General features: G+C 43.8%; 1 protein-coding gene across 3 annotated transcripts in view; it reads left to right on the top strand.

Moving 5' to 3' along the window:
- atp2b1a (ATPase plasma membrane Ca2+ transporting 1a) overlaps nucleotides 1-24,025 on the top strand; it is a 45,311-nt gene that overhangs the window by 18,103 nt on the left and 3,183 nt on the right. Inside the window, exons 3-21 of one of the 3 annotated variants that reach the window (XM_053650892.1) lie at nucleotides 1,844-2,041; nucleotides 2,164-2,421; nucleotides 3,783-3,908; nucleotides 6,103-6,267; nucleotides 8,659-8,697; nucleotides 12,547-12,702; nucleotides 12,875-13,089; nucleotides 13,337-13,579; nucleotides 13,759-14,000; nucleotides 14,297-14,534; nucleotides 14,646-14,825; nucleotides 14,916-15,003; nucleotides 15,099-15,205; nucleotides 15,325-15,516; nucleotides 17,178-17,391; nucleotides 17,909-18,120; nucleotides 18,210-18,317; nucleotides 19,832-20,020; nucleotides 20,405-20,491. In XM_053650892.1, the coding sequence (XP_053506867.1) occupies nucleotides 1,844-2,041; nucleotides 2,164-2,421; nucleotides 3,783-3,908; nucleotides 6,103-6,267; nucleotides 8,659-8,697; nucleotides 12,547-12,702; nucleotides 12,875-13,089; nucleotides 13,337-13,579; nucleotides 13,759-14,000; nucleotides 14,297-14,534; nucleotides 14,646-14,825; nucleotides 14,916-15,003; nucleotides 15,099-15,205; nucleotides 15,325-15,516; nucleotides 17,178-17,391; nucleotides 17,909-18,120; nucleotides 18,210-18,317; nucleotides 19,832-20,020; nucleotides 20,405-20,491 (3,257 nt within the window). Of the gene's footprint in view, nucleotides 1-1,843; nucleotides 2,042-2,163; nucleotides 2,422-3,782; nucleotides 3,909-6,102; nucleotides 6,268-8,658; nucleotides 8,698-12,546; nucleotides 12,703-12,874; nucleotides 13,090-13,336; nucleotides 13,580-13,758; nucleotides 14,001-14,296; nucleotides 14,535-14,645; nucleotides 14,826-14,915; nucleotides 15,004-15,098; nucleotides 15,206-15,324; nucleotides 15,517-17,177; nucleotides 17,392-17,908; nucleotides 18,121-18,209; nucleotides 18,318-19,831; nucleotides 20,021-20,404; nucleotides 20,519-24,025 lie in introns of all 3 variants that reach the window. The other 2 variants (XM_053650894.1, XM_053650893.1) reach the window with 2 other exon arrangements.

The following is a 24,025-nucleotide window of genomic DNA, read 5'->3' as shown; positions in this document are numbered from 1 at the left end:
GGACATGTGTTCCTCCATTCCTTCCACCCCTCCCTCCATTCCTGTGTTTTAGGTCTGTGGTCCTACCCTAATGACCGCGGAGGTGAGGTGAGCGTCATGTTAAAGTGTGTGTTGGTTACACGAGCTCTCATCGATACGGATCACGCTGCGATTCATCGTACGGCGCTGCAGGATAGTTCGCGTTTTTAAATCTCCTCCCCCTCCATACGTCCTCTTCACGCACAGCGATGTAAAGTCAACACGACGTGTTTTGCTGCCGATAAAGTGTGTTTGTACTGCAGACAAGTCGTATGTACTAAAGACATCGAATTTCCATTCAGTCGTTTTCTGACCGCAGTTCACTTTATGAATGATTTTTTTATTTTTTTTATTTTATTCACTCGTATTATTTGTTTGTTTGTTTGTTTGTTTGTTTTTATTTTTGGTGGTGGTGGTGAAACGCACGACATATGGTAACCGTGTGACTACAGCAGTGAAGTCCGTCCGTTTGCGCGGCACCTTCCTCCCATCAATTCACTTCATTCCTCACACTCGTTTTCTTCAGTTTCTCGTTTTCACTTCTTTTTAAATTACGATCGAATCGTTGCAATTCGCTCAAATGATTCCTCAGACCAGTCGTACGGTGCCTGGGGTCCAACTGTTTTTGTTTGTTTGGTTTGTTTTTTTTGTTTGTTTTTTCAATCCCCCACCGTCGGCTTTAGTTCCTACTTTGCCGTTAGCGCCTGCTTACGGTTTGACGCAGAAAAACGGAAGAAATCCGTATAAGCTCGTAATTGTTCGATCTTTTCCTGTCGTCCTCTCATTAAACGTGCATCGAGACGTTACGAAGAAAAAAATAAGGCTTGGAAGGAAGAAGCAGAGATGCTTAGTGCCTCTGGAGCGAGTTTGTAGCTAGTACAGTTGCTGCGAGTCTGCAGAAGACTAGCATTAGTGACTGCCGCTTCGTGATGCTTCGTGACGCTTAGTAACGCTTAGACTCTCAGTGACTCTTAGCGACTCTCAGTGACTCTTAGCGACTCTCAGTGACTCTTAGCGACTCTCAGTGACTCTTAGTGACAGTGACGCTTAGTGACTCTTTGACTCTTTGTGACGCTTAGTGACTCAGCGATTCTTAGCGACTCTTTGTGACTCTTTGTGACTCTTTGTGACTCTCAGTGACTCTTAGCGACTCTCAGTGACTCTTAGCGACTCTCAGTGACTCTTAGCGACTCTGTGACTCTTAGTGACTCTTAGTGACAGTGACGCTTAGTGACTCTTAGCGATTCTTAGCGACTCTTTGTGACTCTTTGTGACTCTTAGCGACTCTTAGTGACTCTTAGTGACAGTGACTCTTTGTGACGCTTAATGACGCTTAATGACTCTTTGTGACTCTTTGTGACTCTTTGTGACGCTTAGTGACGCTTAGTGACTCTTTGTGACTCTTAGCAACTCTTAGTGACTCTTAGTGACGCTTAGCTTGCTAGTGTAAGAGCGGTATGCAAATCGAAGCATCCAAGGGATGAATTCTTTGTTTAACAGAAACACTTGGAGCAGAAGGAAATTTGCCTAAGTGCGAGTCTTCCAGCTAGCGGTGTAGGAAAACAGCCAGTGGCTCTCAAGCGACAGCTGGGAAGTAGGTCACTGATGTGATGCACTGCTGCCAGATGTTGATCAAACTTAGCCTTGGTATTTGCTCTGTTAGTTCTTATGCTTTTTTTTGCCTCTCTCTCTCTCTCTCTCTCTCTCTCTCTCTCTCTCTCTCTCTCTCTCTCTCTCGACTCTGCACCTCTTTATTCATCTGACATCACTGTTTAATGTTTGAAAATTAACGTTGTGATTTTTCTCTCTCTTCCCTTCCCCCCAGGTTTAAGCGGGAACCCTGCCGATATCGAAAGCAGAAAATTAGCGTTTGGACAGAACTTTATACCTCCGAAAAAGCCAAAAACCTTTCTTCAATTAGTATGGGAAGCATTACAAGACGTAACGTTGATTATTCTAGAAGTGGCAGCCATAATTTCATTAGGCCTTTCTTTTTATAGACCTCCGGATTTAGAGGATAAAAGTAAGCACCTTTTCACGTTGTAACATTTTATAATGCAATAATAAATCTGATACAGTGCAGTAAGCAGTGGTCTTTTTTGTGTGTGTGTGTTTAAAAGTGGTGTGTGTTTTGTGTGTGTGTAGAATGCGGGGAGGGAGCAGGAGGCGTAGAAGACGAGGGCGAGTCCGAGGCAGGATGGATCGAGGGAGCGGCCATCCTCCTCTCTGTTGTCTGTGTGGTGCTAGTGACGGCTTTTAACGACTGGAGTAAAGAGAAGCAGTTCCGTGGCTTACAGAACCGCATCGAACAAGAGCAGAAGTTTACAGTGATGCGCGCTGGGCAAGTCATTCAGATCCCCGTGGCTGAGATTGTAGTCGGGGATATTGCACAAATCAAATACGGTAAGCTCGCACGCTGCACAGCCGTGACGTAGAAGCAGAGCCGCGTTCATTTGTCGTAATCGAACGTGATCTGACGCAACAGGAAGACTTCACCCTCTGAACGACAGGCGAGAGCTAGCTGGGGAAATGGAGGGAAAATTCCTGTGAAATGTCATGGTTTTTTTTTTTTTGATGCGCTGAAGTATATTTAATCAAAACAGGAAGTCAGGGCGGGACATATCGAGTAGCCCCTCCCCTTTTTAAACAGCCAATAGCGTTTAGCTCGTCTCACAGCCCGCCCGGGTTAAGCCGTACTTGACAGGTAGTACCACGTCACATATACGTTACAGCACAGTGAGATTCTTTTCCTCGCATACTCCAGCATGTTAGGAAGTTGGGGTCAGAGTGCAGGGTCAGCCATGATGCAGCCCCTGGAGCAGAGAGGGTTAAGGGCCCAACAGTGGCAGCTTGGCAGTGCTGGGGCTTGAACCCCCGACCTTCCGATCAGTAACCCAAAGCCTTAACCGCTAAGCCTCCATTGCCCCTTATAATATCGGAGGGGCGGGACACTTCAGATTGCAGAGAGCGTTTGATTGGCCAGAAAATCTGACGAGAAGCCGAAGCGCAGAACGATATCGGTGGTAGAGAGAGAGAGACGGTACATTTTGAACACGTATATCTTCTAAATGTGATTGTTTTTGTCATTATTTTGGCGGTTATAGATAACCATAAGGCTGACAGTCATATTTCATACTAAAAGCCACAAAGCGTCCGTTTTGATTTCATGGGGACTTTAAGAGGCATTTAGGTTTTCCAGAGTACATGACATTCTTTCTTTTTTGTAATGAACACTTTTATTGATTCACAAGTTAACACAAAGAGACAAACAACACATATAATGAATCAAACTCTTTTAACATAAATCCCCACTATAACCCCTCCCCCTACCAACGTCCCACCCCACCCTGGTCCCCCCACGAACACCCCTGTGGTCAATAGAATATAAACTCACATATCCAAGAAATAATAATAATAATAATAATAATAATAAAAATACACACAATTAAAAAAACAAAGAAAAAAAAAAACGGAAAATACAATAATCAAGTATAATCATAGACTAAACTCTAAATTATACTCTCCACCGCCCCTCCTGGAGAGTCTCCCAAAAACGCCAAATAACCGCTCCATTTCTTCCTGAAGGAATTCCCAACTCCCATCCTTCTGCTCGACCCCTCCTCAAAGGCAGCCGCCCTCCCCATCTCCACACACCACTCTGGAAACGAGGGCGCTCCATCTGATTTCCGTCCCCTTAAAATAACCTGCCTACCAATCCTCACATGACATCCTTTCTAACGTTTTTTTCCGTTGTTGCCGTGCAGGTGACCTCTTACCTGCCGACGGCGTTCTCATCCAAGGGAACGATCTTAAAATCGACGAGAGCTCTCTGACGGGAGAATCGGACCACGTGAAGAAACTGCTGGATAAAGATCCCATGCTGTTGTCAGGTACGAAGCCGTCAGCGCTGCCGCTAAACCTAGCCGACCGTTATATCAAGGTGACTCGTTCTATTTAGCGCGGTCGACCAAGCGTGTTATTTAGTTACGAGTCAACGAGTTACATTTACGCTTTACCTAATGTCTAACATCACTGAAGACGGATCAGGGACCTTCCTCCTGTGCATGTGGACCGCCACGTCTGTTTTTGTCTGTGTACTGTAGACCTCAGGAAGCTCTAGCTGGGGCTGCGTGTCTATATGAATGAGTATACGAGTATTGGAGGTCAGCAGTAGTGATCAGACTGAAGGGTAGATTTTTCTCATTATAACACACGCACATTTTTTAAAACCGACCGATCGATTCAATCCCGTTTACTCGTGTAGCGCTCTTCACGATGGACCATTTTTAAAAACTGTCCCAAAGCAGCTTTACAGAAATGTATACGTTCAGGATCTAGATTTGAAATGCATGAATTCATCCCTAACGAGCGAGCCGGAGTCGGCGGTGGTGAGGAAAATCTCCCCGAGACGACACGAGGTAGAAACCTTCGAGAGGAACCGGACTCAAAAGGGAACCCGTCCTCATCTGGGTGACACCGGATAGTGCGATTATAAATAAATACACCCCTTCGATAACTGTGCTAATACTGCACGGTCAAATAGTGCGACCAGGAAAATTCTCGAATCACTTTGGGGTGAACGTAGACGAGTGAAATAGACAATTCGAGTGATTTATTTATTTATTTATTTATTTATTTATTTGTTTGTTTGTTTGTGTATTTCAAGTCCTGAGTGACGTCTTGCTGCTTCTCAGTGTGCACCAGGCGTAACCTCCGTGTACTAAAGATTGTGTGTATATATATATATATATATACACACACACATATATATATATATGTATATGTATATCTATATATATATATATATATATGTGTGTGTGTATATATATATATATATATATATATATATATATATGTATGTGTGTGTGTATATATATATATATATATATATATATATACACACAATCTTTAGTACACGGAGGTTACGCCTGGTGCACACTGAGAAGCAGCAAGACGTCACTCAGGACTTGAAATACACATATATATATATATATATATATATATATATATATATATATATATATATATATATATACATATATATATGTATATATGTATATATATATATATATATATATATATATATATATATATATATATATCTATATCTCGTATCACGATGTTTCAAAACGTTTCTACGATACACGATCTGCATCGCAGTAAATAGGTTTTGTGGCCAGTAGTGTTGCATTCATATAAAAAAAAGAAAACGAACCTTAAGAACTTGATCAGATGATCCTTTCATTCGTAGCACGCAAGAATAAATTCGAGAATCGGGTGTGAAAGATTCAAACAGTATAAAACGTTATCTTATCTTATAAGATGTTTCGACATAATAGTAATAAATGATTTATTGCAATATCGATATTGCGTCGTCATATCGCCCAGCCCTAATATCCCACACTGTATTAAAATCTCTGGGCAATAACGTACCGGTCATTCCAAAGTTGGCTGGAATGTGGGATGGATTTGTTGTGTATTTGAAGACAGTCAACATACTTTTTGTCATGTTTACAAAGGATTTCTTCGTAAATTGTTAACATTCAAAGCGGATATTCTGTAAAATCTGTATCGAACACCCCTCTCGTTGTCTAAACAATATTTAAATGAGTGCGGAAAATCCCTGTTCCTGTTTATAGAAGTAGCTCAGATTAAAATCGCCCTGTTTTCCATACATTTTAAAGTATCAAGTACGTTTATATATATATAAATATAAATATAAATGATGCTGATGACCTGGGTTAGCTGTATGGGAAACGCTATCACAGGAGAACAAAGGTGCGATCGCGCTGTCTTTACAATCGTCCTGGCCTTCTTTTGCCTGGCGAAAGAAAGCTCAAGTAGCGAGCTGGTATTTTTCCAGGCCTGTCTCCGACAAAGGAGACACTTTTCAGTCCCAGAGCACTCGGTGCTTTTTATAAATAGCTGCTTCTTTGGGTCATTTGGCCCGACAGACAGCCCCTATGTAGATGGCACTTACGCAGAACTTAAGCACTGTGTGTTTGTTTGTGTGTGCGAACCTTTGTGTTTATTGTACTTGCAACCAAACAGCGTGCCCTCACCCGTGCGTCCTCTTGTGTACAGGTACCCATGTCATGGAGGGCTCTGGAAAAATGGTCGTCACTGCCATCGGAGTCAACTCCCAGACCGGAATCATCTTCACGTTACTGGGGGCGGGAGAGGACGACGACGACGACGAGGAGAAAGAGGAGAAGAAGAAAGAAAAAGAGAGGAAGAAGGAGAAGAAAAGTATGCCACGCTATTATTTGGTGTCCTTCCAAGCCTCTCTGGCAGACTGACCCGTTTTTAAAATAGATCAGCCATGTTAGTCTGTGGCCTTTCAGCGTGTAGAGGCAGCAGTCGTGGTGTTATCCAAAGAAAAACTCTTATCTAATTTGGGCGTGTCAGCTGTGTAAGGGTGAGAATACACAATATCTGTTGCACGCGCTCTCTCTCTCTCTCTCTCTCTCTCTCTCTCTCTCTCTCTCTCTCTCTCTCTCTCTCTGTCACACACACAGCTAACAGGACTGCACTTACTGTGGGTTAGAGGAATGTTTGTCTATGGCGAGTGAGCCTGACTGAGCAGGAAATAAAACAAACACACTGGCGCCTAGTCTTTGGCCATTTGATTTAAGACCATATCCGTGAACTGCTAGACACCAGGATTGCCAGAGGAAACATTACTGTTTGAATTTTCATAAAATTTGCATATTTAAATAAAAAAAAAGAGAGAGAGAAGAAGAACTTTTGAATATTTAAGGCAGGGTGAAGTTTTAAAACAGTATATATATCGTGTGCAATCTTCGCCAGTTGATCGCTAATATTTTTACAAGTTGCCTTTATTTATGCAAATGAGGTTAAAATAAGCATAAACTCAAACACTTAATCAAACCAAGAATTCAGACTCTTGATTTTGTCAGAATAAAATATAATTATTGCAGCGTGAAGAAAGATTTTTACAGAAATGGTTCCGGAATAATTTCTTTATTGTTTAGTCAAGAAAATGAATTAACGCAATTCATTAAATTAATTTTTAAAAAAAAAGAAAAAGAAAAAGCAATTCATTCTTATTACAATTTATTTATTTATTTATTTATTTATTGCTATTTTTCAGTATATAATAGGAAAATGTAAATCCAACAGTCGACATTTCGGGAATTTCTTCTGTAATATTTTTCAGATTAGAGGTAGGGATCAGCATGCACCTGGCAACAAGGAGTTTTAGTTCTGAATCTAGGAACAAAAGAAACATTAGCGTCTGTAGTTGGTGGTTTATGATGTTTGCTAAGGAAGCTGACACATAATTTGACACACAAATCAGGATACCAGCTTTTCAGGGATATAGGACATGGCGTGATTGGGAACTGGGTGGAGCTTAAGCCTCGTTACAGGTTGTATAATAATTCTCACCTTAAAAAAAAAAAAAGACCGTCAATGAGAGAATCTTGATCGTAGTGTGTGTATATATAGCGTTTCCTCTTATCCGATTACATTCGATCAAATATATGATTTTTCAACCTATTTCTAGACATGTTTTACTCCTTTCATGCGTGAAATAGTCTTGTTCTGCTGGCAGATGAAGCACTTGTTTCTGGAAAGTTTCATAATCTGTAATGGCTTTTGCTTTATCGTAATGTTATAATAGGAAATGTCGGATATGTGTTACTTTGTCCGAGATATTTTCACTTGCTAAGACGTCGCGTTCTAATTTTGGCCGTGTGACTTTCGCGTCACTCGACGTGGGGGGGGGGGGAAGAAGCTTCTTCCGTGTAACAAAAGTTGGAAGGCTTTTTAAGGGATTACGACCGCACTACCAGACACCAGAGGGTACTGCGTAATACAGCATTCATTTAGATTACATGTAAACATGGATCTCGATATGCGATGCGCTCCGTGCTCCGTGTAAGCTCGCCTTCGTTTCCAGACAGGAAAACTACATCACATCAGCTATCTGTATCTTTTTTTTTTTTTTATTAGAGTTGTCATCGTTTGATTCTTATTTATTTATATGCTTAAAGTGAGATTTATTTGTTGTTTAATTTAATATTATGAGGTTTTTTTTTTTGGGGTGGGGGGCGGTTTGGTACAGCAGTAGAAGTTTATAATAAGCTTCGTTAATTGGTGTTTGTTTTTTTGTAAATGTCAATCATCAGCGACCAAGTGGAGCTGAAATGGGCGTTTTGTGTGTTTTTCTGTTTATCATATGCCCAGTTTAGCATATGGCAAAGATTTCTGCTCCATTAGCCAGCAGCTTTTGTAATGAATTTGAGCGGCCTCCTGTCCTGGTGTGTTAGCAGTTCCAGCGAATGCCCCTAGACCTTTAAACAGCTCAGCGCTCACAAAGCCGAACGCACAGATCACCACAGCTGCATCTGTGCACACGGGCGTGTCTGTGGCCTGGCCAAAGATTTTCATCCTGCACCGAGGCCCCAACCCGTGTGTGTGTGTTTGGGGGGGGGGGGGGGGGGGGTTTACAACCTTTTATAAAATACTAATTACCGCCTCTCACTCCATTAAATCGAAGAGATTTTTGTTGAGTGGAAATACGTTCGAATGGATGCGGCAGAATAATCTCGGGCACAGCGTGGGACTGTTAAATAAGTTTTCCGAGCGTTTCTGACGTGCTCTTTCTCTCCGTAGACAAAAAGCAAGACGGCTCTGTGGAGAACAGAAAGAAAGGTGAGTAACCCTATTGACTTAACTGCATAATGAGCCGCAGATTGGCTTAGCTGGCAATCTCTGAGGTGCTGCAGCTTGCGTTAAAGCCGTTGCCTTAACCCATTACTTCTATTGGATAGTCATTAAAGCTGTCCCGCTTGCGTGCGTGCGTGTGTGTTTGTGTGTGCATTGCTTTGTGAGGTACAGTACGCATCCAGTTCAGTTCAGCTTCATCGCTATGATGCATTAAAAAAAAAAAAAGACCCAGACACCCTTGACAGACGAGCTAGATTGAAACAATGAACCCGTCCTCCTCTGGATGGAGTATAATGGGATTTTAGGCATGATCAGAGTTGACATTTAGGTAGTTCTTTCGAGCTGGTCTAGCTATGATGGATTAACTATAAAAGGGCTAACAAACGTAAGAGCATCAAGTCCAACCTGAGAGAGGCTAGGCGAGAGCGGCAGCATCACCGCTTGCAGGAATTCTCCAGAATGTGTCTAAATCCAGATCTCTAACAGGAAAGTTTATTCAGGTACTTTGTGGAGGGGGGTTGGGGGGGGAGCTTTTTTGCTGCTTTATATTATAGATAATGGATCATAAATTTCAGAGATATTCCGAGGGTAAAGACCGTGTATAGCAGAGATATTCGACTAACGTTTGTCTTTTAAAAAAAAAAAAAAATCAAGTTAAATAAAATAATATTCCTCATTCACAAAGATCCGGATAAGCGACTAGTATGGCCGAATGGCGATGACCGTTACCTCGTAACCTTTAGCGATTGGCTGTAAATTTTATAGTTAGCACATTTACATTCACGCCTCCGCCATGTGTGGGCGGAGCTTGCATGTTCTCCCCGTGCTTCCTGGGTTTCCTCCCCCAGTCAAAAGACACGCGCTGTAGGCTGATCGGCATGTCCAAATTGTCCGTACTGTACGACGTGCGTGCGATTGTGCCCCGAGATGGGTCGGCACCGTGTCCAGGGTGTTCCCCGCCTCGTGCCCCGAGTCCTCCGGGATAGGCTCCAGGCTCAGAAAAGGTACAGAAAACGGATGGCTGGATGTTTCGTTTTGCATCGGTGCTTCACGTGTCTTGTACATCTTGTACAGTAGCACTACTTGTATTGTTCTCCACTTTGCTTGTATTTCCTCATTAAAAAAGCGTCCGCTAAATGAATAAATGTAAACGTAATGAACGTGGCCTTTTTTTTTTTTTTTTTGTCAAACAAGCTCCGTGTCTGAACGCCTATATTAAAGTATAAACGCTAACTTTCACACCGCTCACGCAGGCAGGGGTTAATCCGGTCCATTTCCTCATGTTAAATATCTCACATAACTGCACGATCGACTGAAATGGAGGATCTGCTACAGGAGCCGTGCCGGTTCACGTTTAGAAAGCTGAACTGGAGGAGGTTCGTGTCTGCGTTCGACGACCCCCGGATAGATGATTTCATGCTTTAAACGTTACCGTCCACCTACTGGAACATCCCAAAAGCAAGACGATACTACCGTCCAACCTAGAGTGCATCAAGGCATGGACTCGTTTTTCTGTATCATGGAACAACAATTAGTGTTCTGCATCGTGTACCTGTAATGAGCAGGCGCGTTAGACGTGTAAAAATAACCGCGACCCTTTACTGTTTGGAAACGCGTAATCGGTCACAGGGGAGAGTCGTGTTCGAGCAAAGTGAAGCTAGCGCCAGTTCTGATAACAGGGAGTGTGCTGTGTGTTATTTGGTCTGGATTTGATATGGAAGCAGGACTGGGTGGTGTTTACTGAAGCGCAGGCTGCGAAGCCTCTCTCACTTGCACGCTTGCCAGGAATGAGCTCTAATACCTCAGACTAGGATTACAGCCCTGCGTGGAGTGAAGAACAGTCCTGCCACTGCAGAGAACAAGCATGACACGCACATTTCATCCTTCATATCTTTTGACTGCAGCCCGCACTTTAACTGCGGAAGGATAAGTACGTTACACGGGGGTTACAGCTATCACTGAGGTTTATGTTAGAGTGTGTGTATGTGTTTGGGAGTGCGTGTGTGTGTGTGTAGCGGTGCAGTGACGTGCTGATTTTTAACGTGATACACCAGTGATAATACTTTGAGCCTGTATTAGGGCCTGGGTTGCTTGGACAGATTACTGTTTGACTTTGATGACACACACACACACGCGCGCGCGCACACACACCCCCCTTTCTTTTCAACGTATTGCAAAACTTGTCGCATTTCAATTCAGCCTTTAGAAAGAGCCGTTTTATCAGAGCGCCCTAAAAAGAGACGCCCTAGTTTCCTTGCGCCTTTTGTGCCTGCGTGAACGTGGCCTGTTTGCTAGCAGGGAGCACAGAGGGACCCTACACTCATTCTCTCCCACAGAGAATGAGACCCATTATATCTGATTGTCCCAAGATGCACAAAGCATGGCGCACAGCTGGACCTGAACCTAAGGCCCTTTGAGTAGCCACACAAACGGAAAGAGCGGCTGTTAAACAAAAGAGAGGGAAGTGAAAAGCGGAGTAAAAACACGAGTCGCAGTCATCGGCAGGAGCACTGAATGTGGACTTTACACCTCCATGTAGTTCATCACAGGGCCGTACACACACTCTGTTCTACATTAACCTTATTATGATGACGATGAAGAGTCTTTGACATGCTTGAAGCACTCATCTGGTTTTGTACGAATTATGGAGGCGCGTCTCATTTCATCGATATCGGAAGTACGTTTTTTTTTTTTAAAACTGGCCGAAATATGTTGGCGAGAGCATACAAACAAACGATAAGCGCGCGAGCGAGATTAAACGACAGTCCAGCGCACATCTCAAGTCGAGACCAATTTAGGAAAGTCTGAATTTACACACCATGCGGACATTTCTACGTCTGGGATATAAAGTCCATGATGCCATGTATCCTAACGTTAAAACATTAAAGATCCACCTCCATATTTAACCGTGGGCATGAGGTACTTTCCCATATGGCTACCTCTCTGTGTGCACCAAAACCACCTCTGGTGTTTATTTCCAAAAAGCTCTATTTTGGTTTCTTCTGACCAGAGAACCCGATCCCATTTGAAGTTCCAGTAGTGTCTGGCACACTGAAGACGCTCGAGTTTGTTTTTGGATGAGAGTAGAGGCTTTTTTCTTGAAACCCTTCCAAACAACTTGTGGTGAAGTAGGTGACTTCAGATTGTAGTTTTGGAGACTTTCTGACCCCAAGAAAGTCTTTCTGGCCGCTCGAACCGTCCTCTTCACGGTGCGTTGAGACGATATAGACACGCGTCCAATTCCAGGTCGATTCATAACATTTCCAGTTGACTGGAACTTGTTAATTATTGCCCTGATGGTGGAAATGGGCATTTTCAATGCGTGTGCTATTTTCTTATAGACACGCCCCATTTTGTGAAGCTCAACAACCTTTTGCAGCACATCACAGCTATATTCCTCGCTCTTACCCATCGTTATGAATGACTAAGAAAATTTAGCCTATGTGTTACCTCATATTTATACCCCTGTGAAACAGGAAGTCATGGTTGAACAATTTCCTGTTCCTAGTCACCCAGGTGTACTGAATTTTTTTTTTTTTTTTTTTTTTTAAATATCCACAATGTCTTAATGTAAAACTGTAGCTTTACAATTTCCCTGGGATGTTCAACAAACGTGTGTGATCGGTCAGGTGTCCATAAACCTTTGGCTACATAGTGTATTTTGTCACAAATAAAGATTAGTTATGAGAATAGAGCTGTTCCATGACAACGCTGTTTTTTATTGTTTTTTTTTTGGTTTGTTATTATTATATTGTCTTTCAAATACATTTTTAAGTCTCTCTCTCTCTCTCTCTCTCTCTCTCTCTCTCTCTTTTGCGCTTTTCACGTGTTCAGCTAAAGCCCAGGATGGAGCTGCAATGGAGATGCAGCCCCTGAACAGCGACGAAGGAGCAGATGCAGATGAGAAGCGCAAAGCCAACTTGCCAAAAAAAGAGAAATCCGTCCTCCAAGGGAAGCTGACTAAACTAGCAGTCCAAATTGGCAAAGCAGGTCAGAGCATTTTCGTTCTTGTACTCTTCTTAGGGATCCGCCGTGGCTTTTCTTTCACGATCCCTTGGTGCCCCCTCTCTTCTTGAAGCTAACCCTGTTGTTTTCAATAGGGCTCTGAGCATTTGGGTGTAACTCTGGTGTTTAAGGGTGTGCTTATCTCATCTCTGTGCAGGTCTGGTGATGTCTGCCATCACCGTCATAATCCTGGTGGTGTTGTTTATAGTGAACACCTTTTGGGTGCGAGGGCTTCCGTGGGAGAAAAGCTGCACGCCCATATACGTCCAGTATTTCGTCAAGTTCTTCATCATCGGCGTGACCGTCTTGGTGGTGGCCGTCCCTGAGGGCCTGCCTCTTGCCGTCACTATTTCACTGGCTTACTCTGTCAAAGTAAGTCCCGCTCTTTGAAGCAGCCACGTATCGATAGCGCCGACCTCCACGTCGGACGGCGCGCACACATTCACGTTGTCGTAGCTGTTACGGTGACCAGCGGCCTGTTATATGCCAACAGATTTTAGGATTTTAGGATTTCTCTTAGTTAATCTTGTCCTCGCCCTGTCTAATCCTGTATTGCCCCACCTTCCCGCCCCCACCACCTTTTTTTTTTTTTTTTTTTTTTCTCCTCTCTATTTTTCAGAAAATGATGAAGGACAACAATTTGGTAAGGCATTTAGATGCCTGCGAGACCATGGGCAATGCTACTGCCATCTGTTCAGATAAGACAGGCACTCTGACCATGAACAGGATGACTGTGGTGCAGGCTTACATCGCAGATCAGCACTACAGGAAGGTCCCTGAGCCGGAAGTAATCCCTGCCAGCATCATGGACCTGCTCGTTCTGGGCATCAGCGTCAACAGTGCTTATACCACCAAGATCCTGGTGAGTGCACCTGCATCCTTTATGCAGATCACTGGTTTAGTTCACTGTTTTTTTTTTTTGCTTATTTCAACTATTCATTATACCTCTTGGACAGAATAAAAAATATATATGTGACTCTTTTTTTTTCAATCATTATTTTTTTTCTTTGCCTTTCTTCTCCCCCCCCCCCCCCCCCCAAGCCTCCTGAGAAGGAGGGAGGTCTATGTCGTCAGGTGGGCAACAAAACCGAATGTGCCTTGCTTGGCTTCGTGTTGGACCTGAAAAAAGACTACCAAGCAATCCGCAACGAGATCTCCGAGGAGAAGCTCTATAAAGTTTACACGTTCAACTCTGTCAGGAAATCCATGAGCACCGTGTTGAAGAACGCTGACGGAAGCTTCCGGATGTTCAGCAAAGGAGCCTCGGAAATTCTACTCAAGAAGTAGGCATTTCTCGAACGTCAAGCCTCGTCGTTTACGTTTATATATATTTTTTAAAAAAAATAATAATTTAATGGGTGGGGGTGGTGGTGGGGGGGTGTAGTGAGAGATAGAGTCATGTGATCACACTTACTTAGCAGATCAGATGCTTTCCTTTTTTCTTTTTTTTTTTTTCCCCCTTTCTCTCAACCCCAGCAGCTAGGCTGCTGATGCATTTCCCCAGGGAAATTACCCAGGCGATGCTTCTCATCCTGCTGCTTCTTAACCGTTTCTCCTGCACTGCTCTTTCCCTGTCTAGATGTTCTAAGATCCTCACAGCGACCGGTGAGAGTAAGGTGTTCCGGCCCAGAGACAGGGATGACATGGTGAAGAAAGTGATCGAGCCCATGGCCTCTGAAGGCCTGAGGACAATATGCCTGGCCTACAGAGACTTCCCCGCTTCAGAAGGAGAACCCGACTGGGAAAACGAGGCGGATATACTCACCAGACTCACCTGTTTGTGCGTGGTGGGCATCGAGGACCCAGTCAGACCGGAAGTATGTAAACCAAGTAGTGCTTGGTTAATAAATCGTTAGCAACAGCTGGTCGACAGCGAACATCTTTAACGCTTAGCGAGGTGTGCCGTCTGACCCGGTTCTCTCAATCAGGTCCCCGACGCGATCAGGAAGTGCCAGCGTGCCGGGATCACAGTACGCATGGTCACCGGGGACAACATCAACACGGCTCGCGCCATAGCGTCCAAGTGCGGCATCCTGCAGCCCGGAGACGACTTCCTCTGCCTGGAAGGTAAAGAATTCAACCGGCGGATACGCAACGAGAAGGGAGAGGTGAGGGACGCGAGCGTTTCTGCACACACCGAGAGCTCACACTTTGATTTCTTTTCAAATCCTGACGTGCACGACGTGCTCGTTTTCTAGATCGAACAGGAGAGGATCGATAAAATATGGCCTAAACTCCGAGTCCTGGCGAGATCGTCTCCGACAGACAAGCACACGTTGGTTAAAGGTATTCTGATTTCCTTTCGCACGTTGTTTTATGACCCGGGATAAACCGATTACATTGTGCAGGAGTGTTGAGTAAAACAACCGTCTGCTTTTCAGGTATCATCGACAGCACTGTTCTAGAACAGAGGCAAGTAGTAGCGGTAACGGGAGACGGTACAAACGACGGCCCTGCCTTGAAAAAGGCCGATGTCGGGTTCGCTATGGTATATAATGCACCTTACATGCGTAAAACAGACCCAGAGATTTCACCGGAATGCCGGAAGCGCCGACCTGCGTTTTATGAAACGTTTTTTTTTTTTGTCGTCTTTTTCGTTGTTCTCAGGGCATCGCAGGCACAGACGTAGCTAAAGAGGCTTCCGACATCATTCTCACCGACGACAATTTCTCCAGCATCGTCAAAGCGGTCATGTGGGGCCGCAACGTCTACGACAGCATCTCCAAATTCCTGCAGTTCCAGCTCACGGTCAACGTAGTGGCCGTGATCGTGGCCTTCACCGGAGCGTGCATCACACAGGTAATCGAATCTCTACTGCACTCTTCTGGCCAGGATGACACGGGAAGGATAGCCAAACAGGATCAAAGGATGAAGGAAAGCGCTGAAGAAAGCTCGTTCAACTTGAACGACTCTAAACGCTGGGTTATCAGTATGAGCCCCGGAGCAGAGGGACGAACCGGTTTAAAAACCGGAGCAGAGTAGTGAGCAGTAAGCCGACGATGCGGCATCTTCTCGGTCGCTCGCACCACCAGCAAATGGCCAACGTGTTTTTTGAGACGGAGTTTTAAGTACACTACCGGTCAAAAGTTTCTGGACACTGGACTGAAACGTTTCTCATGGTCTTAAAAAGGTGTGTGATTTTAAATGTTGAATCGGTGCCGTAGACGAAAATATAATCGTGCCGACGTGTTCGTCTTTCTTTCATTAGAAAACTAACGTTTTATTTACAGAAATTTTTTTTTTTTTTTTTTTTTTTTGAACGGACGACTCGGAGCGAAATATTTCCGAAAAGCAGCGGATGAGAGTCCGGCGTCGGTGCGAACTCCTTTAACACTGTTTAAAAAATCATCTCAGGGAAATTCCTCAAGAAATCGCTCGAGAAAACGCCAAGAAGACATTTCTGGAAATTCTAGGTGAAAAGCGCGTCGACTTTGAAGCTGATAAAATATTAAATTATTTCGATTTATTTTGGATTAATCGTCACAAAATAATTCCCATAGTTCCATTTGTGTTACTCCGTGACTTTATTATTATTATTATTATTATTATTATTATTATTATTATTATAAAATGTGTAAAAATAAAGAATGAGTGTGTGTAAACTTCTGACCGGTAGAGTGTGTGTGTGTGTGTGTGTGTGTGTGTGTGTTTCAGTGAAACAGTGTCGAGTTTCCTAGGTTATGCTGTAGACCTATAAAGCACACATCTTCTACTCTCGTTTCAATGTCCGAACATGTTTGATAAGGGTGAAGACCGGTTTTCTGCATCATTCCCCGTTCAGGTCCTGATTTTAGAATCCTGATTACCCAGCTAGTTTCTTTCTTGCAGGAGTTCTCCGTCTTATTTTCCAGTCACTCTGGAGTTAATATTGTTCTTGGTCTAAAAAAAAAATCCGACTAAGATTTATTTATTTATTTATTTATTTATTTATTTATTTATTTTCGATTTTTGCTAGGTCAGATTTGCGTTTTTCTCCCTTTTTTTAGCGCTGCTTGTTTTCTTTGCTGCAGTCTGATCTGAATTCTTTTCCGTCCCGGAAAAGGGTCGACCGTACGCACTGCATCACGAAGAGCAACGTGTGCTGTAGAAAACCTTCTCCCATTGGCTGACCCGTCTATGTGCGTTCGGTCAAGAGTCCGTGACATTCTGACATCTTTCCGTCGAACGTGTTCGTGAAAATTTCACAGCTGTTAACGAGTGAGGTCAATTACAATTCTGCTAATAAGTTCGTTTCTGGCATGAGCTGCCAAAATGTCCCTCGTTTTCTAGAATATATCGCCGGGCTATAGAACGGTCTGGACACTTTAATGAATGATGTCTGGATATTCCTCTAACTGTTTAAAGAGGAAGGAATTGTTGGTTAAATATTAGCAGGAATGTCCTGAGCTTACTGAGAGTCCTGCATTTTATGTGGTTTTTAAAATAAAAACATTCATTGATTTCTTTCTTTTGTCCCTCAGGATTCTCCGTTGAAAGCAGTACAGATGTTGTGGGTAAATCTGATTATGGACACCTTCGCATCGCTAGCTCTGGCCACCGAACCTCCCACGGAGTCTCTGCTGCTGAGGAAGCCGTACGGCCGGAACAAACCCCTCATCTCCAGAACCATGATGAAGAACATCCTGGGCCATGCCGTCTACCAGCTCACCGTCATCTTCACTCTGTTGTTTGCAGGTGTGAGCCGACGCCGCTTCACTCAAAGGCCAGAAAAGCACGATTAGTGCTGGGGAAACGTTTTATTTATTTATTTATTGCAAAAACTGAAATGGTGGAGAGCCTGGGAAGGTGACCGCTAGCTAACCCGTGCTTCCTGAGAGACATGTCATGCCATGTTTTCATACCGCAGCTCAATCAAGGACACCTACACACTGGGTGGCTGGCTTGACGTGTCTCTGAGGACACACACACACACACACACACACCATGAGAACTGGACTACACTGGAAGACATCCGTGTAACAGAAAATGACGATTTATCAAAGCGCTTGTTATTAACGTTCAGATCAAACTGCTTTATTTTCGTAACGATGACTCGTCCTCCGTCGTGTTCACTCGTCTTGTTAAGCGTTTGGTTAAAGGTCGAGTGCGCGGTAATCTTCTTGCCTAGTACTGTAACTGGTTTGGAGCTACGCGAGTACAGAAAGCTCGACTTAACCTTATCCTTTTTTTTTTTCTTCTTCTTCTTCCTTAGGTGAAAGGCTGTTCGACATCGACAGCGGTCGTAACGCCCCTCTCCACGCTCCGCCCTCCGAGCACTACACCGTCGTCTTCAACACCTTCGTGTTGATGCAGCTCTTCAACGAGATCAACGCCCGCAAGATCCACGGCGAGAGGAACGTCTTCGACGGTATCTTCAACAACCTCATCTTCTGCTTCATCGTCTTCGGCACGTTCATCATCCAGGTGGGTTTTAACCCAGTCTAAAATGCGGACGACGACAAAAGCGGTCCGGTGGAACGTTAGCTCTGCTAACGCCGTCCGTTTCTTTCCAGTTCGTCATCGTGCAGTTTGGAGGCAAGCCCTTCAGCTGTGTGGCTCTTACCATCGACCAGTGGCTCTGGTGCGTTTTCTTAGGCTGTGGCTCTCTGCTCTGGGGTCAGGTAAGACCGCAGTTATTTCAATATCACACTGTAGAGGCCCTTGAGCTGTATTAGTGTCCACAGCAACACACGATATCATTCTGTTTATTCTGAGCACGCGCTGCAGTTGTGCCGTCTGCTGCTTTAAATGCTCGAGTTCTTTAAAGCAGGATGGATTCTGATTGGCTGTCACTGTTTTTATCGTTCATAAGCTGGGGAAGAAAAAAAAAGTGATTCCAACGATTCCGTCGTTTTATATTTAGAACGATTTTTAGAATACGCTACCGGTCAAAAGTTTGTGGACACTCGACTGAAATGTTTCTCATGATCTTAAAAAGCTTTTGATGTGAAGGTGTGTGATTAAATGTTTGAAATCGGTGTCGTAGACAAAAAATATAATCGTGCCGTCGTATTCGTTTCTTTCATTAGAAAACGAACGTTTTATTTACAAAAAAAAAATCTTCTTTTTTTTTTTTTTTTTTTTTAAACGGACAAAATATTTCCGAAAAGCAGCCGATACGTGTCCAGCGTCGGTGCGAACTCCTTTAATACTGTTGAAAAATCATCTCAGGGAAATTCCTCAAGAAATCGCTCGAGAAAACGCCAAGAACACATTTCTGGAAATTCTAGGCAAATTAAATTATCTAGATTTATTTAGGATTTTTTTATCACAACATAATTCCCTTCGTTCCATTTGTGTTACTCCAGACTTTTTTATTATTATTATTATTATTATAAAATGTGGAGGACAAAAAATGTGTGTGTAAACTTTTGACTGGTAGTGTGTCTTTATTGTTATCGTCCTCTGTGTGAACGGGCCTTAATCTGATAGAACATCAAACCGCCATGCCATGCCGATTCTGGACGTCATGGTGTTTCCTTGTGGAGCAGGTGGATCATCTACGTTTTAATTATGCACTGGTCGAACACTGACCTCTTGTGGCCAACACCTGGATTGAACTCAGTTGAAATATAATATATAATATAATTAAATATTGATGATAAATAAACAAATGTTCAGTGTCAAAGCCAGAAACGCAGCCGTTACCTCTCTTTATGTTGTCACGCTTGTTTACGGTGACATTTTGAGTCGGAGCAGCAGAAATAATCATTTCTCAGACAGAGAAGGGAACAACGTTTAAGGCGTTTAAGGCTGAAATGTCCTCGTAGAACATCCTCGTCGGAAATGCAGCAACGGGAAAATGAAACAAAGTGCGTTTAGAAAGATTTAATAAATCACTAGATAACTTTCTAAAAAAAATCATAGCGCTACAGCTGTGCGCTTTGACTCGGACGCTGTGACCAAAGCCACGTGACACGTTCGCTGCTATCGGGTCATTTCAGGGTCACGTGACTTTCCACTTGGACGTGAAACTTCACCCAGACGCGCGCTCTCGGTGCGGTCGGTTTGGTCCACACACGGGTCTGAGCGGACACCAGTAGCACCGTGGTTAAGATGTTGGACTATCGATGTGTATGATTTTGACTGAACTGCAGTGTTTGACGGCGTTCCTGTTGCTCCGCCCCTCACGCAGGTGATCTCCTCCATCCCGACCAGCCGCCTGAAGTTCCTGAAGACGGCCGGTCACGGAACTCAGAAGGAGGAGATTCCAGACGAGGAGCTGGACGAGATGGAGGACCTGGACGAGATCGACCACGCCGAGCGTGAGCTCCGCAGGGGGCAGATACTCTGGTTCCGAGGCCTGAACAGGATACAGACTCAGGTAACGTCACCGAGACGCTCGCCCACACGCCCCGTGTCGAGGAACAGCAGGATAGGTCCCAGTATTGTACTCTATGCTTCCTTCACACTTTATTAGTGTGATTTAGCTTTTCAGTACCTTTCCGTGCAGTATTCTGAATTGTGGTGATGTAGCTTTTCTGATTTAAGGGTAAAGTCAGGGAGGCTAACGCTGGGGTTAACGGTCTTCCATACAGTGCCTTTTCTCGCCATGCTGCTACCTGTCCTCTCTTTATATATGGGTGCCCTTCTTTTTCTGTCCTCCCTCCCTGCTTCTATTCTTATCTCTTGCTCTTTCTCTCTCTTTCTCTCTCTCTCCTGTATGAGTTCTTTGGGCCTACCTGTCACGCTGTCTGATTCCTTACAGATGGATGTAGTGAGTGCGTTCCAGAGCGGCACTTCCTTTCAGGGGGCCCTCAGGCGTCACCCCTCGAGCACCAGCCAACAGCACGATGTAACCAATGTTTCTAGCCCTACACATGTAGCGTTTCCTACTGCCACTGCCTCCAACAAAGCTTCTGCCACTGTGGGGTGTGAGTGCGTGTTTCTTAGTGCATGACAATTAACATTTCCTCCTTCACTCGCCTTAACGTGCTACATTTTCTATAACGTCCCTCTGTATGAAAAGAAAACAAACGAAATTTAAACGAGTTTCCCCCAAAAAAAAAAAAAAAAAAAAAAGACGTTCGCTGCATTGCTTCTGAATCCAAGTGCTGAATTTTTTTTTTTTTTTTTTTTTAATGGAGATATATCTGTGTGTACTGTTCTGAGGCCAGTGGGGCTGAGGTCTCTGTCGTTGTTCTGTTTGATTGCTTTGGCTGGGGTTTTGTTTCCCCCCTCCCCTTCAGATAAACAGTGTGTTTAACATTCTAACAGATCAACATCGTGTGTGTTGCGTCTGCAGCCGCGGCTGTGCCTCGGCCCCTCTGCTGGGCTCTGTGACTGCTATAGTTCTCTGTGTGTAAATATTTTGAGTATATGCCCATGGTCACACCGACCTCCAGCTCAGTCACAGCACTGCTTAAAAATTGGTCTTGCTTAGAGGCTGTGTGGGATTGTTTTGAACTCGAGAACTGACTTGTGATAACTTCTGTGAAACAGTGATTTTTTTTTTTTTTTTTTTGCTCGTTTGTTTGGTTTTGTTTTTCCCTCCAGCGGTCTGAATCCAGTCCAGGTCTCTGCAGGTTCATCTCTCGTGCTGGACACGTTCCTTAATCCGTTTGTACCCGAGACACAGGGGACGGGAGCACAGCGTCTGATCCTCCTGGAATGAATGTCGTCTTTGTTTATATCGGGTCTCTCCTGCCATTCTTTCTTTCGTTTGTTCCTCGTCTATTTTACATTTTGTCTGTCCATTGTCCCGCCCCTCCCCCCCCCCCCCACCCACCCAGCGCATACCTTTCTGGTATTAGTATCACCTTTTTATTACATACACCTTTCATCTTACATCGATCACGCTTCGTGCGGAGACAACATGGCGTAATCGCTGTACGGACATGGGTTAGCGTGTCGTGTCACGCACTGTACACGGAAACACCACGCATCGCCATCCTCCATCCGTTTAACCGTCTCCTCTACGACACGCATCTGTCTGTTTTTCTTCTCGGAACAAACTAAACATTTCATCCTCTTTTATCACATTCGAACACTTGTATATAAGTGATAAGATGTATATCTATATCTTAAGTGTGTGCAGTGGGGGAAATAAGTATTGACCGCATCGGCAGTTCCAGTGAGGCTACTCACGGGAAATTTTCACCAGACTTTGGTATTAACGCAAGAAATCCAAACATTAAACACGACGGAGTGATGTCGCTTCCACTTGCGGATGACGGCCCCCGTGGTGCTTGCTGGAGGATTCAGACGTTTTGAAATACGTCTGTATCCGATTCCATCAATATGTTTCGCGGCAATAAGGATGTGAAGGTCTTGCGAAAGCTCTTTGCTTTTACCCATCATGAGATGTTTCTTGTGTGACACCTTGATTAACGAAAAGCCTTTTTCTAGACCATCAATTTACTAACCCAGCTGATATTCATTTACACAGATAGGGGGTGTAATTACTTACGGATTTCAGCCGGTTCCTTACCGTGCCTTGGAGAACTGCTTTTTCTTGGCGTGTTCAATACTTTTTCCCCCCCCCGTGTCATTCCATTTTATTACACACAACTTTATTTATAAACGTTAATGTTGTGAATTCTTTACATTTCCAGATTTCTTGAGTTAATTCTGATGTCTGGGGAAAATTTCATGTCAGTAACCTCATTGGAAATCTGTTTAAAGCAACAACAAAAAAAATGCTGACGTGTACAACACTCATTTCCCCGCACCGTATTTCCAACACCTGCGTCGTGCCGGCACTTTCGCAGCGAGCAGTCTTCTTCGTGTAGTTGAGGAAATTATAACAGCGCCACCTGCAGTACCGGCGCTCTGCGCAGACGTCGTCTCGTACTCGCGTGCGCTGAGGTGTTAGCTCTTTGACGTCCACTCGTACATATACCAACCAACATTATTATTATTATTATTATTATTAATAACATTGCTCACCCCTTTCTATACAGTGCTCCTGTTTTTACATTCATCTCTTCCGTTCTTCAATTATATGTGCCGAATGTCACACCATTTCACTTTTGCTTCCTTGTGCTGTCCTAACAGACTGAGAATCGCTCGGAGAAATCTAATACTATACAGTCACTACAGCTCTACGGCTTTTTTCAGGTCCTCAGGAACTCCCGGCTCTTCAGCGACACGCTAACGCCGTCCGTTTCTCAGGTACACCGGACGGAACGAGGCGGACCTGACGTATCCCCGATGCGTTAGATATCCAGGATCTAACGTATAAGGTTTCTTTATAGGCAAACGGTCCCTTATATGACGATGTCAAAAAATCCCAGACTGACTCCGACATGTTCCTCCTTTTTAGATTTTTGTGAAATGTGGCATGGGCTATACTCAAAGGTTTACTTCTGTTAAACGAAAGGTAGCACCGCTGTGCATGGGTCCAGTCTCTCTCTGTCTGTCTGTGAGATATATTTGTGTCGTACAGCTTAGACTTGCTTGGCTGCTCGGAGTTTCTGTATCAAAACATGATCAGTGATCAATGATTCTTCCCCCCCACCCCCACCCATGCCCCCTTTTTCACCCCATCCTGCTCACCCAAGCATGTCCAGATCGATTAACCTCTCATGTTAAGTTGTGTTCTTTAGTTTAATGATTTAAAATCTCTCTCTCTCTCTCTCCATCTGTCTTTATATTTCTCTTCTTCCTCTCATTCTGTCTTTTATTTATTTAAACAATTATTTCTTTTCCGACTCTCTCTCTCGCTTGCATTTTGAATAACTGGACACTGGCTATGCGAGTTTTCTGACACTACTACTGAGAGGAGATTTGTTTTCCTGACCTTTTTTGTTTTTGTTTGTTTGTTTGTTTGTTTGTTTAATACATCTTGTACATTTTTCACTGACGGGAGAGTGGAAAGATAGACATGGTTCGTCTCTCTCAGTGGAGCTTGTACTAAACACTTGCAGTAAACACGACAATCTGGTTTTACTCACCACAGCCTGTGTGTGCGTGTCCTCCCGCAGCTTTTTTTTTTTTTTTTTTTATTTTGTCGCCAGACGGAAGCCGGGTTTACACTGTATGGCTTTTAGCCGGTCGTGGACAAAAAGGGAAGATCCTAAAATAATTCGTTGGCCGTGTGGGAATTGAGATCGGCGGTCTTGGAGCGCGTAATGCGACGTGCTCACCAATTTGGCGCCGTAGCATTGCTAAGTGAAGTGAACTAATTATTATTATTATTATTATTATTATTTATTAATTTTTTTTTCCATTTAAAATATGGACTTGCTCTGATTAATTAATAAAACATTACCTGTTTAGGCGTGACTCTTGTACAGCGAGTTAATAGACTGAAAAGAAAGAGAAAAACCTCCCGCTCATCCTAAGCTCGCTCTGAAGAGCGTCCGCGTTTATACGAGGCCGGATCACG

This window comes from Ictalurus furcatus, chromosome 19 (genome assembly GCF_023375685.1).
Source record: "Ictalurus furcatus strain D&B chromosome 19, Billie_1.0, whole genome shotgun sequence".
NCBI lineage: Eukaryota > Metazoa > Chordata > Actinopteri > Siluriformes > Ictaluridae > Ictalurus > Ictalurus furcatus.
This window is presented reverse-complemented; position numbering and strand designations above follow the sequence as displayed.